Source organism: Euprymna scolopes, chromosome 2 (assembly GCF_053919585.1).
Source record: "Euprymna scolopes isolate OS-2025 chromosome 2, ASM5391958v1, whole genome shotgun sequence".
Lineage (NCBI taxonomy): Eukaryota > Metazoa > Mollusca > Cephalopoda > Sepiida > Sepiolidae > Euprymna > Euprymna scolopes.
This window is the reverse complement of record NC_136483.1, coordinates 190,521,977-190,546,513: the sequence shown is the minus strand read 5'-3', so window position 1 is coordinate 190,546,513 and position 24,537 is coordinate 190,521,977. Positions and strand designations below refer to the sequence as shown.

Here is a 24,537-nt window from a genome sequence, read left to right as displayed (position 1 = left end):
AACTCTGAATCTCCTAACTGCATTCTCAGCAATTACTGCCTTCCATAGTTGTTGTCATCTCACCACGTTTTGGCCAAGGAAACTTACTCGTGAAACAACAACTAAAAAGATGAGGATAATAGTCAGCAATAAAATAAATTAATAAATAATGCTTATCTCAATAATGAATTCCAATTAAATAATAAATATACCATTTGGTATGGACCCGATAATGGAAGATCAGATAATAAATAAAAAATGTGGATTTATAAGACCAAAAAATCCAACCTTGATCGCCCTTTGGCGTCTGTAGCGCAGTGGATAGAGACATTGAATCTTTACGGTTCCAGGTGAGCATTGTCTGGAGATAGTTGTTTCAATCCTACCCAAAGCAGGCCAGAGACTTACTTGATCCAAACGTCGTGAAATAACAACTAATAAAGATGAGGATAATAGTCTGCAATGAATAAATTTTTTTTATTTTTTATTACATTTTCACATTGCCACTTTGGTGTAGGGGGCTACTGTCAGGGGCGGCAACTGCTGGGCACTATGGTGGGATTTGGGCAGCAAGATGTCGGTTCACGTTACACTTGAACTTCTGCATGTCAGTACAGTTAGGAAAGCAGGGACCTGGAATGGGATTCCAGAGTCTAGCAGTTCTGGGGAAGAAACTACTGGAGTAGAAAGATCTTTTACATCTAGGGATCTCTACTGTGTGGGGGTGGGATTTAGCTGCCTGTCGGGTTTGTCGAGGGTGTCTACGTTGTGGTGGCACAAGTGTCTGCAGTTCGTCAGAGCATAAATTAATAAATAATACTCATCTCAATAATGAATTCCAATTAAATAATGAATAAGTTAATATTTGATTTTACTTAGTTTTTGTTTATTATTATTATATGATTGTCTTTGTAATAAAAATACCTCAATTTTTAAAATGAAAAGACTTAATCCAATCTTAGGGATTGGTGATATGGAGACATTTTTCCACTAATGACATAAAAATAAAAATCAGCTTAATAAATATATCTGACATTGTTCAATCTATTTCAACTGAGATAAACAATTATATGCTTATATTGAATATGAAAGCCTTCTATTTTCAACTCAAAAGTTGAAGAGCTACAAAGACAGGAGTGATACTATTAAAACGAGCGAGCTTTTGGGTTCCAGTATTTTTTTTCTACATAGTCACCACCATTCTCAATGCATTTTTGCCAGGTATTCAATGATGCGTCTCTACTTCCGATGCACATCCAGGACAGGGGGCACTTTCTTAGAGTCTCATACTGTCAATATCTGCAGCAGATAGATAAAACTTTCAGGTCATGAATGCATAAGTTAAGTCATCATAACAATGCAATTTGCAATCCCCTCTGCTCTATGTGGACGGAATAAAAAATAGGAGGCTTTACTTTAAAAAGACCGCTTGTATTATACTATTTATTTTTTGAATTACTTACATATTATTGAGAGGTAAACAATGGGTGCCTCACAAATACACTAACATAATTATTTCACATCATCTAAATTATCATTAAACTTGTAAATTTGTTTAATAAATCTTTTAAAATTCATGCTTCAGTTGATCAGTTTTCATCTGTTCTTCGGAACAGGATCAAAGTGTAGTATCTGTTCTTCAGATGCTGCACTTGAATTTCTTGTTCTCTGTCAGTGGAGGAGAAATCCTTCACGACTGAGACAATTTTTTATTTTTGTTCCTTTTCTCCACGTTAAAAAACGACCCTGGTGTCTGGCTCTGTCCCGTGGGGAGGCATAGTAAATAGGAACAGTGTTTTTATCAAACATAACATGAACAATTATATGTTTCTTGTACTATTTATTTTTAAAAAATTACTTGCATAGCATAATATTAGTTAAAATAATTTTATTTCTACAACCTATTTACAATGTTGTCTTAGTGCTCTTTCACAAGTGGCCTTTAATACCAAAAATGCACATAATTTTAAATCACTTATACAAATACACAATTTATTGGAAATTACCCCACCATACTTTACTCTCACATATAACATTATTTTCCATAAAATGATGCATAAAATTATTTAAAACCTTTGAATGTGTTAACAATACAAGTTTTTGAAAGTAACAATGCAAGATAGTGCTAGTGATCTGTTATTTCTGAATAACAAAAGGCAATTTGTTACTTTGAAAATGTTTTTATATTGTCCTAATCATTCTTCTTTTTATGTCATTATTGAAAATGCCTCCTCTGTAATGATCACCCTATACAGAATCAATATTTTCTTAAGCGAATTAATTCACACTTTTACTAATTCGTATCATTATCATGGATAAAATATCCTCAGAAGATAATTTTAAGAAGAAAAGAATGACAATTTTCTTGCAGAAAATAATAATAAAAACATTGTTTATTTGTAAAAAAAGACTTACAACGTTTTTCTCTTTTTTTCTTTCTGCAACCAATTCTTTGCAAAACTCAATAAAAAAATGTATATTTCCAAATGCGGGAACAGGTTTAAAATTATTCAAAATTTTGGCAAGTGTAGGAAAAATAACTGAAATTGAAAGAAGGACACGAGAAATTAAATGTAGCCATTTTATGTGTAATGAGGATTGGTAAATAAAATTGAAATGTACAAACATTCATCATAACCAGTCATTTATTTAAGATTAATTTAAATTCATCTCCATTTCATTATTAAACTACCACAAAAAAAAAAAACACTGAATTTTAAATGAGAGCAAAACAAAATAGCGTAGATTTATTGGTGATATCAAACTAAAATATTTTATCGATTTTATTTGCATCTTTCCTATCTTGAGATCCAACATTTTTATTTTTTTATATTTGATCTCAAAAGAGAAAAGGTGCAAATAAAACAAAATATGGATAAAATGTCTTCGTTTGATGTCGACAATCAATCTATATTGCTCTGTTTTGTTCTCGTTCAAACTTTAGTGTTACATTTGTGACAGTTAATAAAAAAGATGAATTACAAAACAAAGGAGAGTTATCTGCCCTTAGAGTGAGGTCGGCCATGACAGTGAGAGTTAAACATAACATTATTGTGGGCATGAATCATTCATTTTTTGTGTTATTTAAAGTAAGATCGTTTATTTTTCCAAATATTATCTTATTTATTTTTTTATATAAATTTTAAAGTTAAATTAAATTATTATTGCTATTCAATTATTAAAATGTTGTGAGACTAAAACTTACTTGCATCATAGGTTCTTCAGTATTATATTACGATGTGAGATAACCCTCTCAGGGGATAATATCATAATAATGTAGAATCAGCAGGAGTACTAGCGCATACGACTACTCATATTGGACACCACCAGATAGCAAGCTCCACTTACCCTTTATTTTATCCTTGTAACCCTTTCGGTTAATATATCTTTCTTACATCTAATCCGTGTTCTGCGTTTTCCTTCTGTGGTCGCACTATTGAGTCCAGATCATAAAGTAACCAAATTATTATGAAACTACAAAGGTTGTTCCAAAAGTAATGCCTCCAATTTTTTATTCTGCTCAAATAGATGGGAAAGGATTGCATATTGCATTGTCATGATGACTGACCTTATGCATTCATGACCTGAAAGTTTCATCTCTCTGTTGCAGATATTGATGGTGTGAGACTCTAAGAAAGCAATCCCTGTTATGGACGTGTGTCAGAAGCAGAGATGTGTCATCGAATTCCTGGCAAAAGTGCATTGCGAATGGTGCTGACTATGTGGAAAATTAAATTCTGGAATGTAAACGGTCGCTCGTTTTAATGGTACCACTCTCGTTTTTATAGATCTTCAACTTTTTTAGTAAAAATAAAATGAGGCTTTACTTTTGGAATGATCTTCGTATGATAAAGGGCACTATAAACGCCCATGCACAACCACCATTTCATTGCTGGTACATTGAGAATAGCGGTGACTTTGTAGAAAAATAAATTCTAGAGAACAAAAGATCGCTCATTTTAATGGTACCACTCCCGTCCTCGTAGCTCTACAACTATTTTTGTTTTTTAGTTAAAAAATAGGATGCATTATTTAGGAACGATCTTCGTATAATTATTTTTGGTTAAAGTTGTTTTATTTACAAGTTTTATCACTGAAATTTGTTTTTTATTTGAATATTTATTATGTATTCCTTTTTTTACTTACTTGCTAATCCTTGCAGAGATAAAAAAAATTCACTCGCAAAAACTTTTCGAGCATTTTTAACAACTGGGCTCTCAAGGTCTTCCTGTGAATCAACATTAATTCCGAAACCAGTCGATGCTATAACATCCATTGTATAACCTGAAAATAAACTGGATAAACGAAAAAGAAAAATCTGTTTACAAAATAACAGTGTTTTTGTATTTTGATGTAAACACTTTAGTCTGTACGTCATATATCGTAGTATGTTAACTAGTTTTAAATAATAGTTATTTTTCGTTTAGTTGTACTTAATTCAAGGACATGCTGTCTGGCAGAGTTAAAAGGCCAAATCAAATAAAAGATGGGAAGGGAAGAAAGTAAAAAGAACCTAATAAAGAATGACGTCATCATGAGAGGGAGGAGAGAACTTATTAGCAATCGATCTCTGAATTTCTCTGACATTTTTAACAACTGAACTGTCGAGGTTTTGATGTGAATCTACATTAATTTTGAATCCAGTCGAAGCTATAATATCCATTGTATAACCTGAAGCTATAATATCCATTGTATAACCTGAAGCTATAATATCCATTGTATTACCTGAAAATAATATCCATTGTATAACCTGAAGCTATAATATCCATTGTATAACCTGAAAATAAACCGAGGAAAAATGAAAGAAATGTTTACAAAGTAACAATGATATGCTTTAGAGAAAGAAGGATAAATAAAGACCTGGTTAGAGATACGCTTGTTTGATCAATTCAGCCGATTCCTCCCATAGAACACAACATTTTGGATGAATGCAGACTATGATGGTCTGCAGTGGCCTAGATAGTGATGGGCAGAAAATAGATTGGAGCTTGGTTCAACGTTGGCTTTGATTGAGTGCTTTCCAGGCGTCTTTGCAAACCGCGGAGTGGTCCCGGAGCAATTGCTTTGTGGATGAATTCGCCTAGGTTGTGGTGTGTCGCGTTGCTAAACCAACAAAGTCACATTTTCAAAAGAGATTGGTTAAGGAAAATGATTCTGCATCGTGTCCTAATTTGGGTATGGGAGACAAAATAGTGTTAGTAGCACTTGCAGAATTCGGCAGAGGCAGTAAAGGTTAAACACTACTAAGTAACAGCTGCTTTTCAAGAAACATGCTCGATTATCGATATCCTGTATTACCTCAAAACGGAAGTATGTTCCTGATTTTCATGGCTCAAAATCAAATCAAGCCTAAAGGGGGAACATAAGTTTATCCAGCAAAACTAGAAACTGCCATTTCACATATCTGAACACAGATGTCAAAATGCCAGACAAGATGGAATGAAAATAGATGATGAAGGCCTTCAACATGAGAAGAAAATCTCATACAATATGAAATGGTTGAACATCTGCATCAAATAAAACTAATCAGAATCGGAAATTGAAAAATACGGAACTTTCAGAGTATCGGATTGGTATCGAAATAGGAAAAATTTGTGGTTATTTTCCGATGCTAAAAACAATTCTTTTAATTGTATTTTTTGTTTGTTTTTGTTTAAAACTTTATTTTCCATTGATTTTAAACTATCAGTAAAACGAAAATCTATGGATTACTCCTCCTTCCACAAGTGTAGTTTTATGTTTGTGAAAATATATGCACGTATCACATGGGTTTTTACAGTGACCTGAAATGAATAATGAAAGCATCCAACTCGTTGGCCAAATATATAGAGATTTAATAAGAATAGGTGATTGTATCAAAATTAGGAATTTAGAACCGAATCAATGTTATAAGGGATCGCAAAAATATTGGAATCATCTCATCAATTGATACAGTGCCACATTGCAGATGAGAATGTCCCCACAGATACAAGAACCAGTGCATTAATACTCGGAAGATCTCTACAATCGATCACACTCCTGCAGTCGGTGATCATTATTGTTAGAGATGACATATCCCTGAAAATGATTTCTTTTTTCAATCCCCAAAAACAAAAGTTTAACCAATTTATTTGGAAGATTCCATTACAATGAATCTTTGGGATTTTTTGAATCAGATTTAAATAGATTCCATTTCAGTTTTTCATTTCGGTGTATGTTGGTCCTGTGCTTCTATCGAAAATTTACCAAAAGTTGTTAGGTAGCAGGAGCACTCATTTGTATTCGTTCAGATATAACTAACATTATACTCACATCGGCCCTGTACTCCACCACACATTATAGAGTTAAACGTATATTGGATAATTTCTAGAGAGTAGAAGGATACTCATTCGTTTTGGTTCAGATGGAGATATAACTGATAGCATACTCACATTGGATGACCATTTTAAACACCTAATTTCAAGCTCCAGTACACAAAACTCAATGCATAAGATAAAACACTGGTCCAATTTTTGGTTCTCTCAAATCTATTGATCTCAGCCACCACCTTCCAGCAGAAGTAAAAGAGAATGGAAAAGAATGATGAAGACCTTCAACAACATGCGATATGAAATGATTGAACCTCTGCATCTAACAGAATGCTCACAATTGAGCCTACACTTACTTGACACAGAAAAAAACATGCGAATTGATGAAGTAAGTAAGGAGGCCTCTAGAGCACTACCAAAACCAATTTTCTAATCCACCCCTCGAGAAGAGAAATTATTTAAGTGATCATTGACAAAAAACAAAACAAAATAAAACAAAAACAAAACAAAACAAAACAAAAACATGCGAATTGATGAAGAAAAGTTTTAATATATTTCTCTTCAACAATCTCAGGAAGAAAAGAAACACACTTATGGTTAAAAGATATGAGCTGAGACTTACCAGAATTAAACGAAACAAGCCATTCCATATCCCAATCTCCAACCGAACCAAGGTTAATTTCTAGATCAGCTGCATATTTCAACTGATTCAAGGGAGATGGGCGAAAAGCAACATCAGAATAGAGAATGGTATCAGATTTGCAGAGATAGAGAATAGCTTTAGGTGTGAGAAAGTGTTTAAAGTGATAGAAAAAAACTGACTTTACAAGAAGCAGAAAGAGAAATAGATTTAATATATGAACTGCAAGGTAGATTTGACAAGATAGATAAATCAAGAAGTTTCAAAATCAATTTCTCCTTAAGAACAAAGTTATTCATGAGGATCTCAGTAAGAAAAGGGACATAACGACGCTTGAAAGACATGAACTAATGTTTAACAGGGTAATATGAAATAAGCCATTTTGGACCCCAATCCACAATGCAACCCAAGTCAGCTTCAAGATCAGCTGCATATTTCAATTGATCCGAAGGAAAAGAGTAAGAAGCAAATAGAGAATGGCATCATCTGCATGGATGTTAATTTTCTAAATAATGTTTCCAGGAAAATCATTTATATCGAGAAGAAACAGAGTTGGGCCTAGAATAGAACCTTGAGGAACACAAGCATTGATAGGAAAAAGAATGAAGAGACATCATCCAGAGTTGTTTGCAAGTTTATATCATATAGAAAAAAACCTGATAATGTTAAGAAAATTATCACTAATACTATAACTCTTAAGTTTGTGTAGAAGGCTAGAATGCCATATTCTGTCGAGCACATTCTTCTGAATTATCCATAAACTGACAAATCTGCTCAATTACAACAATTAAAAGATCAGTAGTTGAACAAAAACAACAAAAGTTATGCTGAATTATAAATGATTGTTTATATTGAATAGTTTGTAAATTTTATTTTGTCTATATTATTTTTGAAAACAAATGATTAAAATAGGGAAATCGACTCACATGGTGACATTCGTTGCTTCCTTGCTATCTGCAATTTTATTTAAATTTTTTTCTAATGTGTTTAGGGCATTTTCAATCAATGGTATCATCTGAAATAAAAAAATCCATTCAAATTAAAAATAGGATCAGATAAAACATAATTCCTTTATATTTTCCATCGTTTTTTTTTTTTTTAAATTTCATTTAAATGATTTCTATTCTTTTTATAATGTTGTGGTGATTGAATCATGAAGTGATTCAAACGAACACTAAAAAATAAATGGCTTGAATAGCTTGCCTTCTTTTTTCTCTGTTTAATTTAGATTTGCTTTCTTTGTCACTTCCTGAAGCAAGAAAGTTTTCACAGGAACGTGTTAATTCAAAATATTTTACCTCCCCCCCCCCAATCTTTTCAAACCCCCAAAATAACACATCTATGTGAAAATAATAAACCAATACAAACTTAAAAGTTCCTATAAGAATAATGATCAAATGAGATTTCGACCAGAATTCTCAAGTAGGCAGCACTTTGAACAGGACTCCAGAATGTCTACTCAACAGCCCTTTCTGTGTTTTTGGGCGGAGGAGGCAGAAAGGACTCAATGACTCACATATATTCTTTCTTCAACTGGTGCACACATTTTTACACACTAGCGACAAATCAGCCAAACAGAATAAAATTACCACACACGAACACATACTACCAAGAACAAGGTAAACCAGTGTGTACAAATACACAATGGCATACATGTAAATTGATCAAGTAGTTTTATTTTTAACTAAGGAAATAAAATTTTATTAGTTAGCAAACAGGGACTGTCTTGCATCCTCATCTTGAAAAAAAAAAAACAAAAAAAGACAAGGGCAGATAATATCAAAATACAATAATTTAAACTTGATTAGTCATGTTATACTAACTATTTCACATTAATTGCTTGTAATCATTTAAAAATAATTTTCTTTACAAAAAACAAACTACTTGATTAATTTGCATGCTTTTTGGAATATGATATTTTTCATCCATATATAGAAAATATAGAAAATATAGAAAAATCTTTATGATGTACTATATCCGTTAGAAGATTTTTGTATATTTTTGCTTTTTTAATTAGATCGAATTCGAAATGACATATAATTCGACAAGATTTTGCTTTAAGGGCGATATACAAGGTGTTCCGAAAGATTTCATTTTCAATTCTACAATAAAATATGCCACCCTTATCATTTATTAATCACGTTGTGTTTAAAAAAAAAATAAGTCTTAAAACTATGCTTAGGAAATTATACTTTACAAGGTGTTCCAAAAGTCTTGGGCACATTTCAAGTCCTCATATCTGTTTAACTATGAAAGTGGTGCCATTTTAATACTAAATGCATTAAATTTTTTGTAATTTTGTTATTGATTTTTTCATTTTTTTTTAGGTCCGGTAATGGCGTCCACTTAACCAAGTCAATGTCAAAATGAGTCCAAGACTTGTGAAACACCCTGTAATTGCAGTATTAACAAAATGTAAATAATAAATAAATATTACAGCATTTACTAAATCTTAATAATAAATCATAATTGATTCCAATAATTTTAATTTTTGTATGGCATTTACTTAAAGAGGAAAAAGATATTTTTGTAATACAAACATCACGCATTTTTTTAGAACTGTAAGATGGTGCCAAGACGGTTCGCAGATATTTCCAGTGTTCATCTTTGGCTGAGCTTATCATATTTTCACTGTACTCGTCTGCTGGAAAGAGTAACTGAAAATATAAAAATATTTAAGAAAAAGAAAAAATTTTTAAATTAAAATACATTAAAATACATACACATCATTAAACAATTATGATATACTACTATAATTTAATTCACATTCAGTACTTGAAATCATTGAAATGAAACTAATCGATAAGGAAAAAGAAGATAAAAATTTCTCTCTGTTCTGGCATTCTATTTTAATAATAATTATTATAATTGTAAATAAATAATAATTGTAAGTTAACTACCCCCCCCCCCGAAAAAAACAAACATTTGTAGTGTTGACTTTGACTGGCATTACACCAAATAATCAAGAAGGATCAAGGAGGATGCCATTCAGATCTCCACTGAATGAATTCGAAAAGAACTGAAGCTTAGGGAGGCTTATTGCCACCCAAATTCGAGTGAATGATTGTTGCCAACGAGAAATCAATGGCAAGTGACCGTTGTCACAATGCCAAGTCATTTGCAAAGATTATCAAAAGAGAACTGGTAATCTGGGAAGATGCCAAGGTAATTTCTGATAATAATCTATATTAAAACTCCTAATGAATAAATAAATAATAATAATAATAATAATAATAATAATAATAATAATAATAATAATAATAATAATAATAATAATTTATAAGGATGACAAAAGATGAGACTAATGAAAACACTTAGACATGTCTATGAAAAGGAAACCTAAACAGAGGAACTGAATCCCTAATAATAGCCGCACAAGATAACATGATCAGAACCAATTATATCAAAGGAAAAATCGACAAAATACAAGAAAACAGCAAATGCAGACTTTGTAGAAAATGAGGTGAAACAATAAACCACATAATAAGCGATTGCAGCAAACTAACCTAAAACGAATACAAGATCAGATACAATCAAGTGAGGAAGACAATACACTAGGAATTATGCAAACATCTGCATCTTGAACATCCAGACAAATGGTACAAACACAAACTGACAGCAATACTTGAAAACGAAAATCATAAAATCCAGTGAGTCATGGACATACAAACAGATAAACCCATCCAAGCAAGAAGACCGGATATCATAATAGTTAACAAGAAGGAAAAGGCCAACCAAATTGTAGATTTCGCTGTTTCAACAGGAAACAGGGTGAATATCAAGGAGACTGAAAAGTGGAGCAAATATAGAGAGCTAATCAGAGAGCTAAAAGGGATCTGGAAGATGAAGAAAGTCAAGATAACACCAATAATAGTAGGAGCACTAGGAACAATCCTGAAATACTTTGAAAAAAGAATGGGAGAGATAGGAATCAAAAGAATGATTGAGAAAATACAATGAATAATAATAATGAAAATGTCTGAAATATTAAGGAAAACCCTTGAATGCAGAAACTATTAGACATGAGCGATAGGCGTGAGCCGGACAGATAAATAAATTGTTACAGAAGTAAAACACAAAGAAATGCGACATGGAATCAAGAAAACTAAAACAGTAGAATTGTAAGCCCTCTCCCCAGTGACGACATCAACTGATACCACACAAAATAATTGAGGAAGGTCAAGGAGGATAACAAGACCGAGGAGAGAAAGCACTAAGCAGATATCCACTGGATGCGTGTGAAAATGTGAAAAGAAAATTCTTTGATGATGTTCTGTATGAAAACTCCTAATTAATAATAATAATAATAATAATAATAATAATAATAATAATAATGATAATGATAATAATAATAAATAATAATAATAATAATAATAATAATAATAATAATAAATAATAATAATAATAATTAATAATAATAATAAATGATAACAATTATAATAATAATAATAAATAAATAAATAAATAATAATAATAAATAATAATAATAATAATAATAAATAAATAAATAATAATAATAATAAATAATAATAATAAATAATAATAATAAATAATAATAATAATAAATAATAATAATAAATAATAAATAATAATAATAATAATAATAATAATGATAATAATAATAAATAAATAAATAATAATAATAATAATAATAATAATAATAAATAATAATAATAATAATAATAATAATAATAATAATAATAATAATCTATATATAAATATGCTTGTCCGTACGGTGTCACGTCATCATCATCGCAAACATTAATTAATGAAACGCACCGTCATCATCACAAACATTAATTAATGTGAATTATCTCCCTTTATTGTTCAATCTTTATTAGTTAAAAATCATAAAACCCTTTTATTTCCCCAAACTTCCCGAACAACAACCAAAAAAACAAATATATATATATATATATGAACTGTCTATTTATCGTTCCGGATTATTTTAAAGACAATTATGCATAGAAGGTATCGTTCCGCAGTTTAAATAGTATAGTATTTTACTTACGTTTTTAACGATGTCTTCTGTAGTACGGAACGCTTATTCTATTTTATTCAGTAATAAATATATTTTTTACATTTAACGCTACGAGTTCGTTTTTTTTTGTTTTTTTTTACTGTGCCACTTTATCTTTTTAAAATTTTTTTTTACTTTTGAGTGAGCCTTACATAACAAAAATATGTTTAGAAAAATGTTATAAAAGTCAAGGATGACCTTATTAAATGAATCACCAAAGTCACCATTCACAAATACACTGAGTTACACAGAGTCAAAACATATTTTGCGTTTGTTCTGTTTTGCTTTTGTTTTACGGCATATCAATCCTTTTTCGTGTTATTTAATGCCGAATCGAGTAATTTTGTAACATTTATACAACTTCACGTTGTTTACATAGTTATTACTTATGTTTTGTTCGTTTTATTTTGCTTCTTTTACAGGTATTCATCATCTTCTAATGTCTCCCCGAAAGGGCATACATATTTAAATACTATAAAAAATGAACACAACAATTTTTATTTAATATGATATAAAACACTTTGTTTCATTACTTACGATTTAATTTATTTAAAGAAATATTTATTTCCTATTTAAACATTTTCAGTATATTTTATTTAACTGAAGAAATATTTATTGTTCATACATATATTTTTTCCATTATTTTTATTACATTGTTAGGTGAAATTTCAGAATAGTTAACCCCCCCTCCCCATATTAAGAATGGCTTTCAGCATGATTCTTACAATAGCGGTATCAAAGATTTTTTTTTCTTATTTTAAAACAAATTATTTAAAAAAGATACAATACCATTAAATTTTTTTCATTAAATCACTATTTAGATGAAGGTTCAAAATAGTTAACCCTTCTCCCCATAACCGTCATTTATGCAGTAAAATACTTTGTTTCAATAATTATGGTTTAAATAAATATTTATTCCTTATTAAAAGATATACAGTATATTTTTTTAACTGAAGAAATATTTATTGTTCATACATATATTTTCCCTTATTTTTTTACATTGTTAAGTGTAGTTTCAGAATAGTTAACCCCCTCCCTGAATGACTTTCATCATGAGTCTTACAATAGTGCTATCAAAGTTATTGATTTTTCTTATTTAACAAAAATTATAAAACAGATACAAGAACATTTTAAACATTTTTTTCATTAAATCGTTATTTAGGTGAAGGTTCAAAATAGTTAACCCTTCTCCCCATAATCGTTTTTTATGCAGTAAAATACATTGTCTCAATAATCATGGTTTAAATAAATATTTATTCCTTGTTAAAAGATTTACAGTATATTTTATTTAATTAGAATCTATATCAATAATTCGACTTAAAAAACATTTGTGAATTTCCAAATCTTAATTGAATAAAATTCTAAATGAATAGAAAAGTCTATCGCATATGTAAAAGTTGACGGTTGCTTATTTAACGTCATTAAAATCTATCAAAGTCAACCAAGAGCTGCTCAATATTCTGGCTTAATGGATCATTTAGCAAGGAATGAAGATGGTTTTTCTGGTGTACCAGTTATTCTACCATCTACATTTACAGAAAGTCCTAGGAATCTACAACAACTTCATCAAGATGCAATGGCAGTTTTCTGTGACCTATTCATTACTCACACGTGTAATCCAAAATGTCCTGAAATATTAAACAACTTGGGGTCATTTGAACTTTCACAAAATCGATGTCAACAACGTCACAGTTTTTTTTTAAATTCACAGTCCGACTCCCAAGAACCTGCTGACTCACTCCAAGCAGCTGATCGACGTCCCTGTCACAGCCTCAATCATCACCAGCACTTCCTGACAATATCAACAGCATCAGTTACGATAGCAATGACCTTCAATAAAAGTTTAAACTAAAGTTCGTTGTTTATTCTACTTGCTTCCATACGTTCGTTTTTTGTAATATAACAATAAGGAATTTCTTATTGATGTGTTTTAAAAGATTATAACTACCGTGGAATTTCCACGGGTCCTGCTAGTAAATAATAATAATAATAATAATAATAATAATAATAATAATAATAATAATAATAATAAATAATAATAATAAAATAAATAAATAAATAATAATAATAATAATAATAATAATAATACGAATAAAAGTGATGATAATAACAATAACAACAACAACAATAAGAACAAATAAATAATAATAATAATAATAAATAAATAAATAATAATAATAATGATAAATAATAATAATAATAATAATAATAATAAAATAATAATAATAATAAATAATAATAATAAATAAATAATAATAATAATAATAATAATAATAAAAATAAATAATAATAATAATAATAAAAATAAATAATAATAATAATAATAATACGAATAAAAGTGATGATAATAACAACAACAACAACAACAATAAGAACAACTAGCAGAAATTCAACAGTAGTCGAAAATTTAAAAACTCATTATAAGTAAAATGAATAAAAACTAAAAAAAAACAAATAACGACGAATTTAAAACAATTTTTTAGCAATTTTTTTTAACCTTTTAAAACTAAAAAAATAATTTAAATAATTTACATTTTTTCCATGAAAATTCAACACACAACACATTGTTTTTTTATACAAATTATAAAGGAACAGATGTCAATTCACTTGTACATTTTAAAAAAAATTAAAAAGAATCTATAATAAAAAAAACTTAGTCTCTTCTCAACAGTACTTTTTTTAAAATTATAAAATGAAATAGCCAATTTGAAACAATAAACAGATAGCCATTTTTAAAACATTTTTGGAGAGAAAATGATTCTTAATTGATAAAGAGCGTCTATAAAGGGAGGTAATTCGTTTCTCATTAAATGATGTTTGTAATGATGATGTTTTTGTGGCACTGGACGTACGGACAATTAAATTAATATTTAGACGACGACGACGACGACGACGACGACGACGACGACGACGACGACGACGACGATAACAATAATAATAATAATAATAATAATAATAATAATAATAGGATATTTTGTGTCTTTCTTACTTCCGTTTATCGTAAACCAACATTAGCAATCTCTATACGCGTTGGGACTCATTTTGTCCTACAAACCAAAAATTTAATTAAGACACATATGGCCTAGATGATTTGTTCCGAAGCTAATCTGGATGATGAGCTTAAATTCATTACTAAGCCCTTTTGCAACAATGGCTACCCCTTAGATATTGTTGAATCTACTATTAATAAAAGAGTTTCCAATTTTTACAAACCCAAAGAAATTGTAATAGATGTCCTGTTTACCATCGTCTACCTTGGCTAGGTAACATCTATGACCGATTTGCTGAAATCTCTTTGTCTGTACAAGGGTATTATTTTGCATCGAACCCACTTTTTGTTTTTTTAACCAGACCTATGTTGTCATCCATTTGCAAAGATTTTCTCCCCCCCCCCACCATAATAATTCTATTATTTATTTATGTAAATGTAGTTGCAGTGCTCGTTATGTTGGACGGACATTGCAAAGATTAGATTTTCGTTTAAAAGAACATCTAATCTTTGCGATGTCCGTCCAACATAGCAAGCAATTAAAGTTTGAAGCAAAAATGATAACATGCAGAAAACAGGAAAGACAACATTTTAACTTATTTTATTGATAGCTTGAAAATAAAAAATTAGAGAAATTAAAACAATGCTAATATGAGGTTTTGAGAAAATAAGTTGACAAGAGTCATCATTCTCAAACCAAGGAAGATAAAAAGGTCCAAATTACAAATTTTAAATTTCAAAGAGAATTCCTCCACGTCAAAGATGTATGATATTCTTCTTACTTCCATTTCCGCCATTTTGAACTTCTAAAACTAAATTAGATTTATTACACATGATATCTTCTAAGCTTAATTAAGGTTAGAAGTAAAAACTATTACTTACAGGTCGGTTTGTAAAATTGGAGAAACTTTTTACCATCACTTCTCCAATAATTTCTGGGTCTCCGATGACCAAATTGGGTGTAAAGCCAAAATATATTCTACAAAAGGATACAAATATTTAATTATAATTACATTGACTAAAGAATAAGAATGATGAAAAGTGTCTTAACTTCAAAATAAAACGCATTATGAAACAACATTGCTTTATTTATTATCTCCTTATTTATTTTTATGTCTTTAAATTTTTCTACTTTTATTAAATATTATTTGATTTAAATATTGTTTAATAAAATTGTTGATTAATAAAATAATTTCAGAACAATTAATAAATGATTTGTGCAGAAAAATTCCTTACCCATAACAATCGCCATATTTCTTCTTCCAGTCAAAAAATGATGTATGAAAACCCTAAAATGAAAGAAATATGAAATTTGAATGAGCCAATATCAAAATAAAAGACTTTTAAAAAATCGGTTGGATTGAACATGAATGTTTCAAATAAAACGTATAAAAATTGAAATAAAAAATTTAATGTTAGTAAAATTTAAAATAAGTTTTTTTTTAATAAATTAAATATTTTGAGTGCATATTAAATTTGTTTTTTTATTTCTCACATTTTATAACAATGGTTTGATTTTTGATCGATAAACTTTAGTTTCCTATATTAAATCATAATTAACTCAATTTTTAAATAAAAGAACTATAAATTAAAAATGAATAAAATATTTAAATTAATTTCTTTAAAAATTCGAAAACGGTTAAAAAAATCTGATAAAATACTCACTTTTTAACTCATTTCAATAAAATGTCACAAAAATGCCTTTGGATTTGGATACTTAACAACTAAAAGACTAAATTCAAATTAATAAATTCAGTTTTAACAAAACTAAATATAACAGATTTTTTTTATATAATTTATGTTTTGAATTTATTAAAATTCTTTTTCATTTTTCATTTTTTTATTAAAATGGTATAATTTAAAAAAATGTATATTTTTTTGCTTTTATACAACCTTTATTTTCTTATGAAATCATAATTTACTAAGCAATTAAATTAAAAACAAAAAATATGATGCAAGTCCATAACTCTCCCTCCCCTATAAATAAACAAAACAAGGAAAAATATTTATGATATACACACCCATGAGGGAAAGAAAATATCGTACACCAAAAATCATGTCAAGTAGTTTTATTTAAAAAAAAAAACAAAAAATCTAATTTTGTAACTAAACTATGATCGGCGATCGTCCGATCCCATTTTGCAGGACAAGGGAGATAATTGCAAATAATTCAAACTAGCAAGATTTTAGAAATCCATTCTTAAGATTAGGAGGGGTATAAGAAAAACTCAAATTTATCATTGGTTTACTCACCTATTCAGAAATAGTTTAAAGTCATGCCTATAAATTCCCGTTAATTGCTTAAATATGATTTTCATTATAAAAATAAAACTACTTGATGGATTGACATGAGTTTTACTGTACGATATTTTTTCTATCACGGCTGCATACATCAATGATTTTTCTTTATTTAAAATTTTTTTTTTGAGGTGGGGTAATGAACTAGCACCAAAAATATGGAAGACTTACATTCAGATTTTAAGAATTTTAAAATTTCAGTAAAAATTAAAAAAATATGAAACACTCACTTTCCGACTCAATTCAACCAAATTTCCCAAAAATGCTGTTGGCTTTGGATATTTAATTCCATATTCACTAAAAAATCCAAATGTTCTTCTTCCATATCTGTAAAAGGCAAAAAAATATTTAAACTGTTGTAAGACCGAAATTTACCTGCATCGTAGGCTCTTCATTATTATATTACGATGTGAGATAACCCTCTTAGTGAACAGTATCATAATAATGTAGAATCAGCAGGAGTACTAGTAGTACGCAGCACATACGACTACCCATATTGGGCATCACCAGATAGAAAGCTCCGCTTACCCTTTATCCTATCGTTGTAACTCTTTCGGTTAATATATCTTTCTTACACTCAATCCGTGTTCAGTGTTTTCCTTCCGTGATCCCAACTTTGGGTCCACATAAAAAAGATGGAATGAAATAATTGATACTAAAATAAATATAAACATAAAAATACTGTACGTACAAATAAATGTGTGACTTGTCTAGGATAATGAACACTTCTGTAAGTAAGGAGGCCTCTAGAGCACTACCAAAACCAATTTTCTAATCCACCCCTCGGAAAGAGAAATTATTTAAGTGATCATTGACAAAAAAACAAAACAAAAACAAAACAAAACAAAACAAAAACAGGAGGCCTACAGAGCACTACTAAAACACTAAATATAATCAAGGAGACATCCAGAGTTCTACTAAACTATGTGTCTCTCCTCCTTTCGTTGTAGTTAAAAACATAAAAATAGATTTGCATAAATTATTTTCGACTTTATTTCAACATGAAAAGTTTGCTAGAAATTACGACATGGCGCGAAAATTTGTGACGGTGACATCGTGAGAAGCAAATTCAGAGTTTTAATTTAATAACTAGCACGCTGATCGCCATTACCCGTCCGTAAAATACACTAAAATATATTTTGATTTCTACAGATTTCGTATTTATTATTATATAACCAATTCTCTATTGATTATCATATTGTACCCAATATATAGTAGCAGTTTCAGAAGTTAAAAATATATGACGAGTTAGATCAACTAGAATCGAAAGCAAAACATATAGTTCTCTAGCGTTATTTGTTACCATCTGAGCTGGCCATATGCATATCAAAACATTAAAAAATAAATGCGTTAAACGTATAAATGCATATTTGCGCTTACGTAGAGTTCACACATTACGTCTGGCATGTTCAATTTTTTCACTTCAACTTAGCACCTATTTTTCGGCTAAAAACAGAATCGATTTTATTCCACAGGTCCAGACACGTCATATATCAAATTACAAGTATGCAGATAAAAAAAATCAACTTAGGTAGTGCTTGTATGCCACGAAGATTCAAGTATATGTCCTAGTACTGAGAAATATTACGAGAAAAAAGGAAATAATTTAACTATGATTACATGCCCTCCAATTTGGATGAGCAGAGGCAATACTTTGTCAACCCTCCACCTCTGCATGTCTCTACACGCCACTGCCCAAGATCAGAACTGTAATTTCTGAAAAATGGAGACCGACAAAGATTATGTGTTATGTGTTTAAAGTGTGAAATAACGTCTATTAAATATAGGAAAGTTGTAATTCTGTGTGTATGAATTAAACGCCGAAACTACGAACATTGTATGTATGTTTGATAAACTTACAGAACTACAATATCGAATTCAGTTTGCTTATTGTCTAAGAAATTCTATAATATTAATTCCTTTGGAATCACTAGAGACCAAATTTGGTCAGGGGACGGAGAATAGACTTTTTTCAATTTTGCGGTTAATTGTTAAAAAAATAACACTGAAAGGAGGTTAAACAATAATCACTTTCTTTCTTGTTTTCGTTCTTTGCTATTATTATTGTATTAAACCTGACGAAGTGAGTGTGTGTGTGTGTGTGTGTGTGTGTGTGTGTGTGTGAAAAGCAATCGGAAGAAGAGATAAAGAGAAAGAAGTCTTAAAATGATGATATCGCAAACACTTTTTAATTCTTTATAACACTTCGATTTATTTTTATGTATGTTCCCAGAGAAGCCTCACTAGTTTATATGTATAACTAAAATTAAAGTCAATTAACCCCTGGCAAATAAAATGCTTAACAAAAATCACGTCTCCAAAACTTTAGAAATAAATTAGAATTTTAATTTCAAGACAAGGAATAAAAATTAAAACCATTAATCAATGTTATTAAAAATGTGATAAAAACCAGGGGAAAACAACGAGTCATTCTGACGGTCCCTATACTACAATTGAACAACAACAAAAGTTTGATTGATTAAACAAACAAACAAAAAAACATAATAGTTATCGTTATTGGTTTTGCTTATAGCCATGTCCATAAAAAGGAGTACAAAAAAGTATTAATAATAAATTGTTGACTTACAGATAAAAAGTGAGTAAAAATAATAATATGACAAGCAGAAAGTTTGGGATGTACAAAACTCCAAATAAATCCATCGTTATTTTCTTCCAAACAAGTGGTGGGAAAAAGTTACTTCGTTTTATCTGCGTCGTGTGAAGTGTTTTCCCCCTCTGCTGCTGAACCAAATAATGCTGATAAAAAAAGAGGTGGAATCTTTAAATATCAATGTTATTTAACCTCAGTTGTAAAACGAGTAGGCGGACATTTTGGCCTACATGTGAAATCTGTGCAACTAATGACCGGAACGGAGCAGTGGACGGTAGAATACGACGATTCTTTAAAAAAAAAAAAAAAAAAAAAAAAAAAAAAAAACACACACACACACACACACACACACACACACACACACACACACACACACACACACACACACACACACACACACACACACACACACACACACACATATATGTATATATATATATATATATATATATATATATATATATATATATATATATATATATATATATATATATATATATATATATATATATATATATATATATTAGTAATAGGACGATTTCAAAATTTTTCCCATCTTAAATTTCCGATCCCGATATGATTCCCGATTCCGATTCTTGTAAAATTAACGAATATTTAACCAGTGATTTGTTGTTTTTGCAAAATTTCAAATTTCTGGGTAATTTCAGCGTATATTTTTTCTCAAATGTTTTCATTGTAATTGATTGAAAATTGTAAGACAAAACAACAAAATTTTTTTTTTGATTTTAAAACAAAGCCAAATTGTATCAGTTCGTCGTTAGTGTACAACATGCTACTTGAAAGTTTTCATAAACAGTTGAAAATAGTCGACGATTGGTAGGTAAAATGAGAAAACGATGTAAGAACAAAATATTAACAACGCCCCTCCCATTGTTACGAACGAATTTCTAAATAATGTTACTATTAAGATAACCATTTTTAACATGGGGAGGGCATGGGCTTTGTTTACTATCCTGTGCATTCTTTCTATGAATGAAGTTAAAATTTTATTTTAATTATGAAAAATTGGTGGGTTATCAAATTGATTTGCTTTGCTGTAAACTAAAAACAAAAACGAGATGCAAATAATAATAATAATAATAATAATAATAATAATAATAATAATAATAATAATAATTAGCTGGAACTGGGGAAATTCCACAGGGGACTGATTCATATGTAATATATTGATGTTGGTATTCTGTAGATATTCAGCGTAAATGGAGACGCTCTGATATTATTGTAGATATTTTGTTAAAACTGCAAAAGTATTTATCCAAGCTAGCAAGGATACTCGGCGTAGCCAGGTCGTAAAATACGCTTAAATATGATATTTTAATTCTTGCAGATTTCGTATATATTATTATAGAGTTAATGTTCTGTCGATTTTTATATATTATAAAGTTGCGATTTCAAAAAAATATATCTATATGACTTGCGTTCATCAGCTTGAATCAAAACCGAATATATATATATATATATATATATATATATATATATATATATATATATATATATATATATATATATATACACTCCTCTTTTTTTTTAGAGAGGTCAAGATTTTTTTATAAACTTTTTGTACTTATTTTGAAGAGCTCCATTTTTTCTTTTTTAAATTTCTCTCCAATCTATCCCATTTTTCATTTTTCTTTTTGGCGTCCAGAGGTTCCAGGTCGCCTGATGAAGTCTCTTTGACTGAAATAGATGGCTATTTGTAGCGACCATATGTAACTGTTTATCCCAAATAATAATAATAATAATAATAATAATAATAATAATAATAATAATAATAATAATAATGATAATAATAATAATAATAATATATATATATATATATATATATATATATATATATATATATATGTATATATATAGCTTTAGTTCCTTCAGTTGTAATCGAAACCAAGACTTATGAAGCATTCTTGATAAAATTATTTAAAAAAAAAAATAGATTATTGGAGTGTCATTAGCTATAATCGAAACCGAAACCAACACCTATGAAGAATTCTTGGTAAAATTATTAATTACAAGAAATGGAAGTACATAACAATTAAACGACCCGGATGTAAGCGTGACACAGAAAATAACACACACGTTATCGTATATATATATATATATATATATATATATATATATATATATATATATATATATATATATTAGCTGTACCCTGCCACTCATTGCTGTGGCTCAATTTGGTGCAATGGAAAATTCTAATAAAAAGAGAAAATGCATGTTTCTTATATTTTTAGTACAGCAATCCACTCCAAAAAGTAAAAAAAAAAAAAAAAACGAAAATGAAAAAAAAAATGGTACTTTTGTAGAATTGGATCCGGATCCTCGGGAGTTACCGTCAATCATGGCTTGGGCTCGACCAACATTAAGTGTATTAAGCCGAACATTGCTAAAATGTTGAAACGCTAAATGTTTTTTTTTTTTATTGTATTCAAAAATGTGAGTTTTTAATTTATATTTTGGTGATGGGGGGGGGGGTTTACTATACACAGATTCGAAAAAGTTGTCCAAAAACAAATAAATTAAAGCAAAGGTAAGGTAAATTATGTTTCTACCTAACTGGATAACTTTTTAGTGTTTTTATTTAATGGAAAATGTTTAATCGGCTCGAAAAACTCAGTGTTTATTGATGTATTTGAAAAAGCCGAATGGTTGTGGACTCTGTTGAATACGTTAAGTTTGGGAAAATCAGTTAAAAACTAAAAAACTATACTAAACAGTGTCAGACCCCCACTGATTATATGTTTTCGTGACATAGGCAAACATATTCGGTGAGTTTCTGACAGTATTTTGGATAGTTTTTTTTAGTTTTAAATCATTTTCCCAAACTTAACATCATCAACAGTGTCTGCCACCATTTGTATTTTTCAAATACACTGATAAACACTGTTTTTCGAGCCGACCAAACGTTATAGTAAATAAAACGGATTTGTATTATTAAACACAGAAATGAAAAAGTTGTCGAAAAATAAATGTAACAAATAAATGTTATCAAAGGCAAGATAAGTTACTTTTCTACCTAACTGGAGAAAATTTTAGTGTTTTTATTTAGTGTAAATTGTTTAACCGGTTCGAAAACATCTAGTGTTTATCTGTATATTTGAAAAATACAAATGGTGGCAGACTGTGTTGAACACGTTAAGTTTGGGAAAATGAGTTAAAACTAAAAAACTATACAAAATACTGTCAAGAAATCACTCAATATATATTACCGTGACATAGGCAGACATGTATTCGGTGGTTTTTAACAGTATTTGTATAGTTTTTTAGTTTTAACTCATTTTCCCAAACTTAACGTGTTTAACACAGTCTGCCGCCATTTGTAATTTTCAAATATAGCAGTAAACTGTGTTTTTCGAGCCGAATAAACGTTTTACATTAAAAAAAAAACTAAAATTATCCATTTTGGTAATAAAGTAACATATCTTGCCTTTGATAATATTTGTTAGACATTTATTTTTTGACAACATTTTCGAATCTATATGTACAGTAGTACAAACCCAATAAAAACACTAAACATTATCCAATAAGGTAGAAAAATAGTTTATCTTGCTTTTGAAAATATTTACTTGTTATTATATATTTGTTTTTCAAGTCTTTGTGCAAGTACAAACCCAAAGTGGGTATTTTTCTGTCTAATTTTATTTTTGGTACCGCGCTTAAATTTAAATTTCACAATATCTTTTTTTTGGGGGGTATTTTTTTTACATTAGGTCCACCTCCACAATTTTCGACTATGCAGAGGCAAGTAGTTTTTGAGATATAAAGACCTGTACCATGCACTATAATTCACTGGCGGCCATGATTAAACACTCCCAACCTCCTCATATTAAGAACGGCTGTTAGAATAAACAACATCCATGCCTAATCACATGTTTTAACCTTTTACCTGTCTTTCGTCTGTTAAAAACGGCTTTTGGAATGAATACCACCATTCTCCCCATGTTAAGAACGGCTTTCGGAATAAACATCCCAACCTACCCATGTTAAAAATTGTGGAGGTGGACCTAATGTGAAAATTTACCTTTTGTTTTTTTTAATAAATTGTTAGTTGAAAGCACAGAATAGTGACAAAATACTATCCCCTCACCTTGGTAAGAATGGCTGAAAAAAAAATAACGGTTTTTTTGGTAGAAACTTTTCTGTATTTCATCTAACAATTTCTGGTGCTAATGCACTTACTGATCTGCGCTATTTTTTAAATCGTATTTCCAAGTTTAATTAAAGTTTTATGATATGTTTTGTTATTCAATCGTAAGGTTAAAGTACAGAATAGGTGTAAAACACCCTCCCCTCCCCATGTTAAGAATGGCTTTTTAAATAATAGCGTTATTATTTCAGCACGGATCACTTTCTACATGAGTACCTAATATTTTTATTTTATTAAAAAAATATCGTGAAATTATAAAAAATAAAAAAAATATTGTGAAAGTTGAATTTAACTTGAAAAAAAAAAAAAAAAAAAAAACGTGAACAGCGCGTCCAACATTGTAACCGGAGCTTATTTGGCAATAAGGTCACGTTAGTCGATTAATGGGTGCTAGTGCACTTACTGATCCGCTCTGATTTTAAAATCGTATTTATAAGTTTAATTAAAGTTTTATGTTTTTTTGGTATTTTTTAGATTAGGTCCACCTCCACAGTTTTCTTTTAAATGACAACTTATATATGTTTTTGACTATGCTGAATATGGAA

General features: G+C 29.4%; 1 protein-coding gene across 1 annotated transcript in view; it reads right to left on the bottom strand.

Moving 5' to 3' along the window:
• Positions 1-20,107, bottom strand: part of LOC145300015 (cytochrome P450 3A8-like) — a 35,906-nt gene extending 15,799 nt beyond the window's left edge. Inside the window, exons 1-8 of the mRNA XM_080144450.1 lie at positions 19,801-20,107; positions 17,444-17,540; positions 16,152-16,204; positions 15,798-15,894; positions 9,447-9,563; positions 7,833-7,921; positions 4,126-4,274; positions 2,395-2,519 (exon numbers count right to left, since the gene is read on the bottom strand). Of these exons, the coding sequence (XP_080000576.1) occupies positions 2,395-2,519; positions 4,126-4,274; positions 7,833-7,921; positions 9,447-9,563; positions 15,798-15,894; positions 16,152-16,204; positions 17,444-17,540; positions 19,801-19,874 (801 nt within the window). The 5' untranslated portion in view covers positions 19,875-20,107. The remainder of the gene's footprint in view (positions 1-2,394; positions 2,520-4,125; positions 4,275-7,832; positions 7,922-9,446; positions 9,564-15,797; positions 15,895-16,151; positions 16,205-17,443; positions 17,541-19,800) is intronic.
• Positions 20,108-24,537: the final 4,430 nt, after the last annotated feature.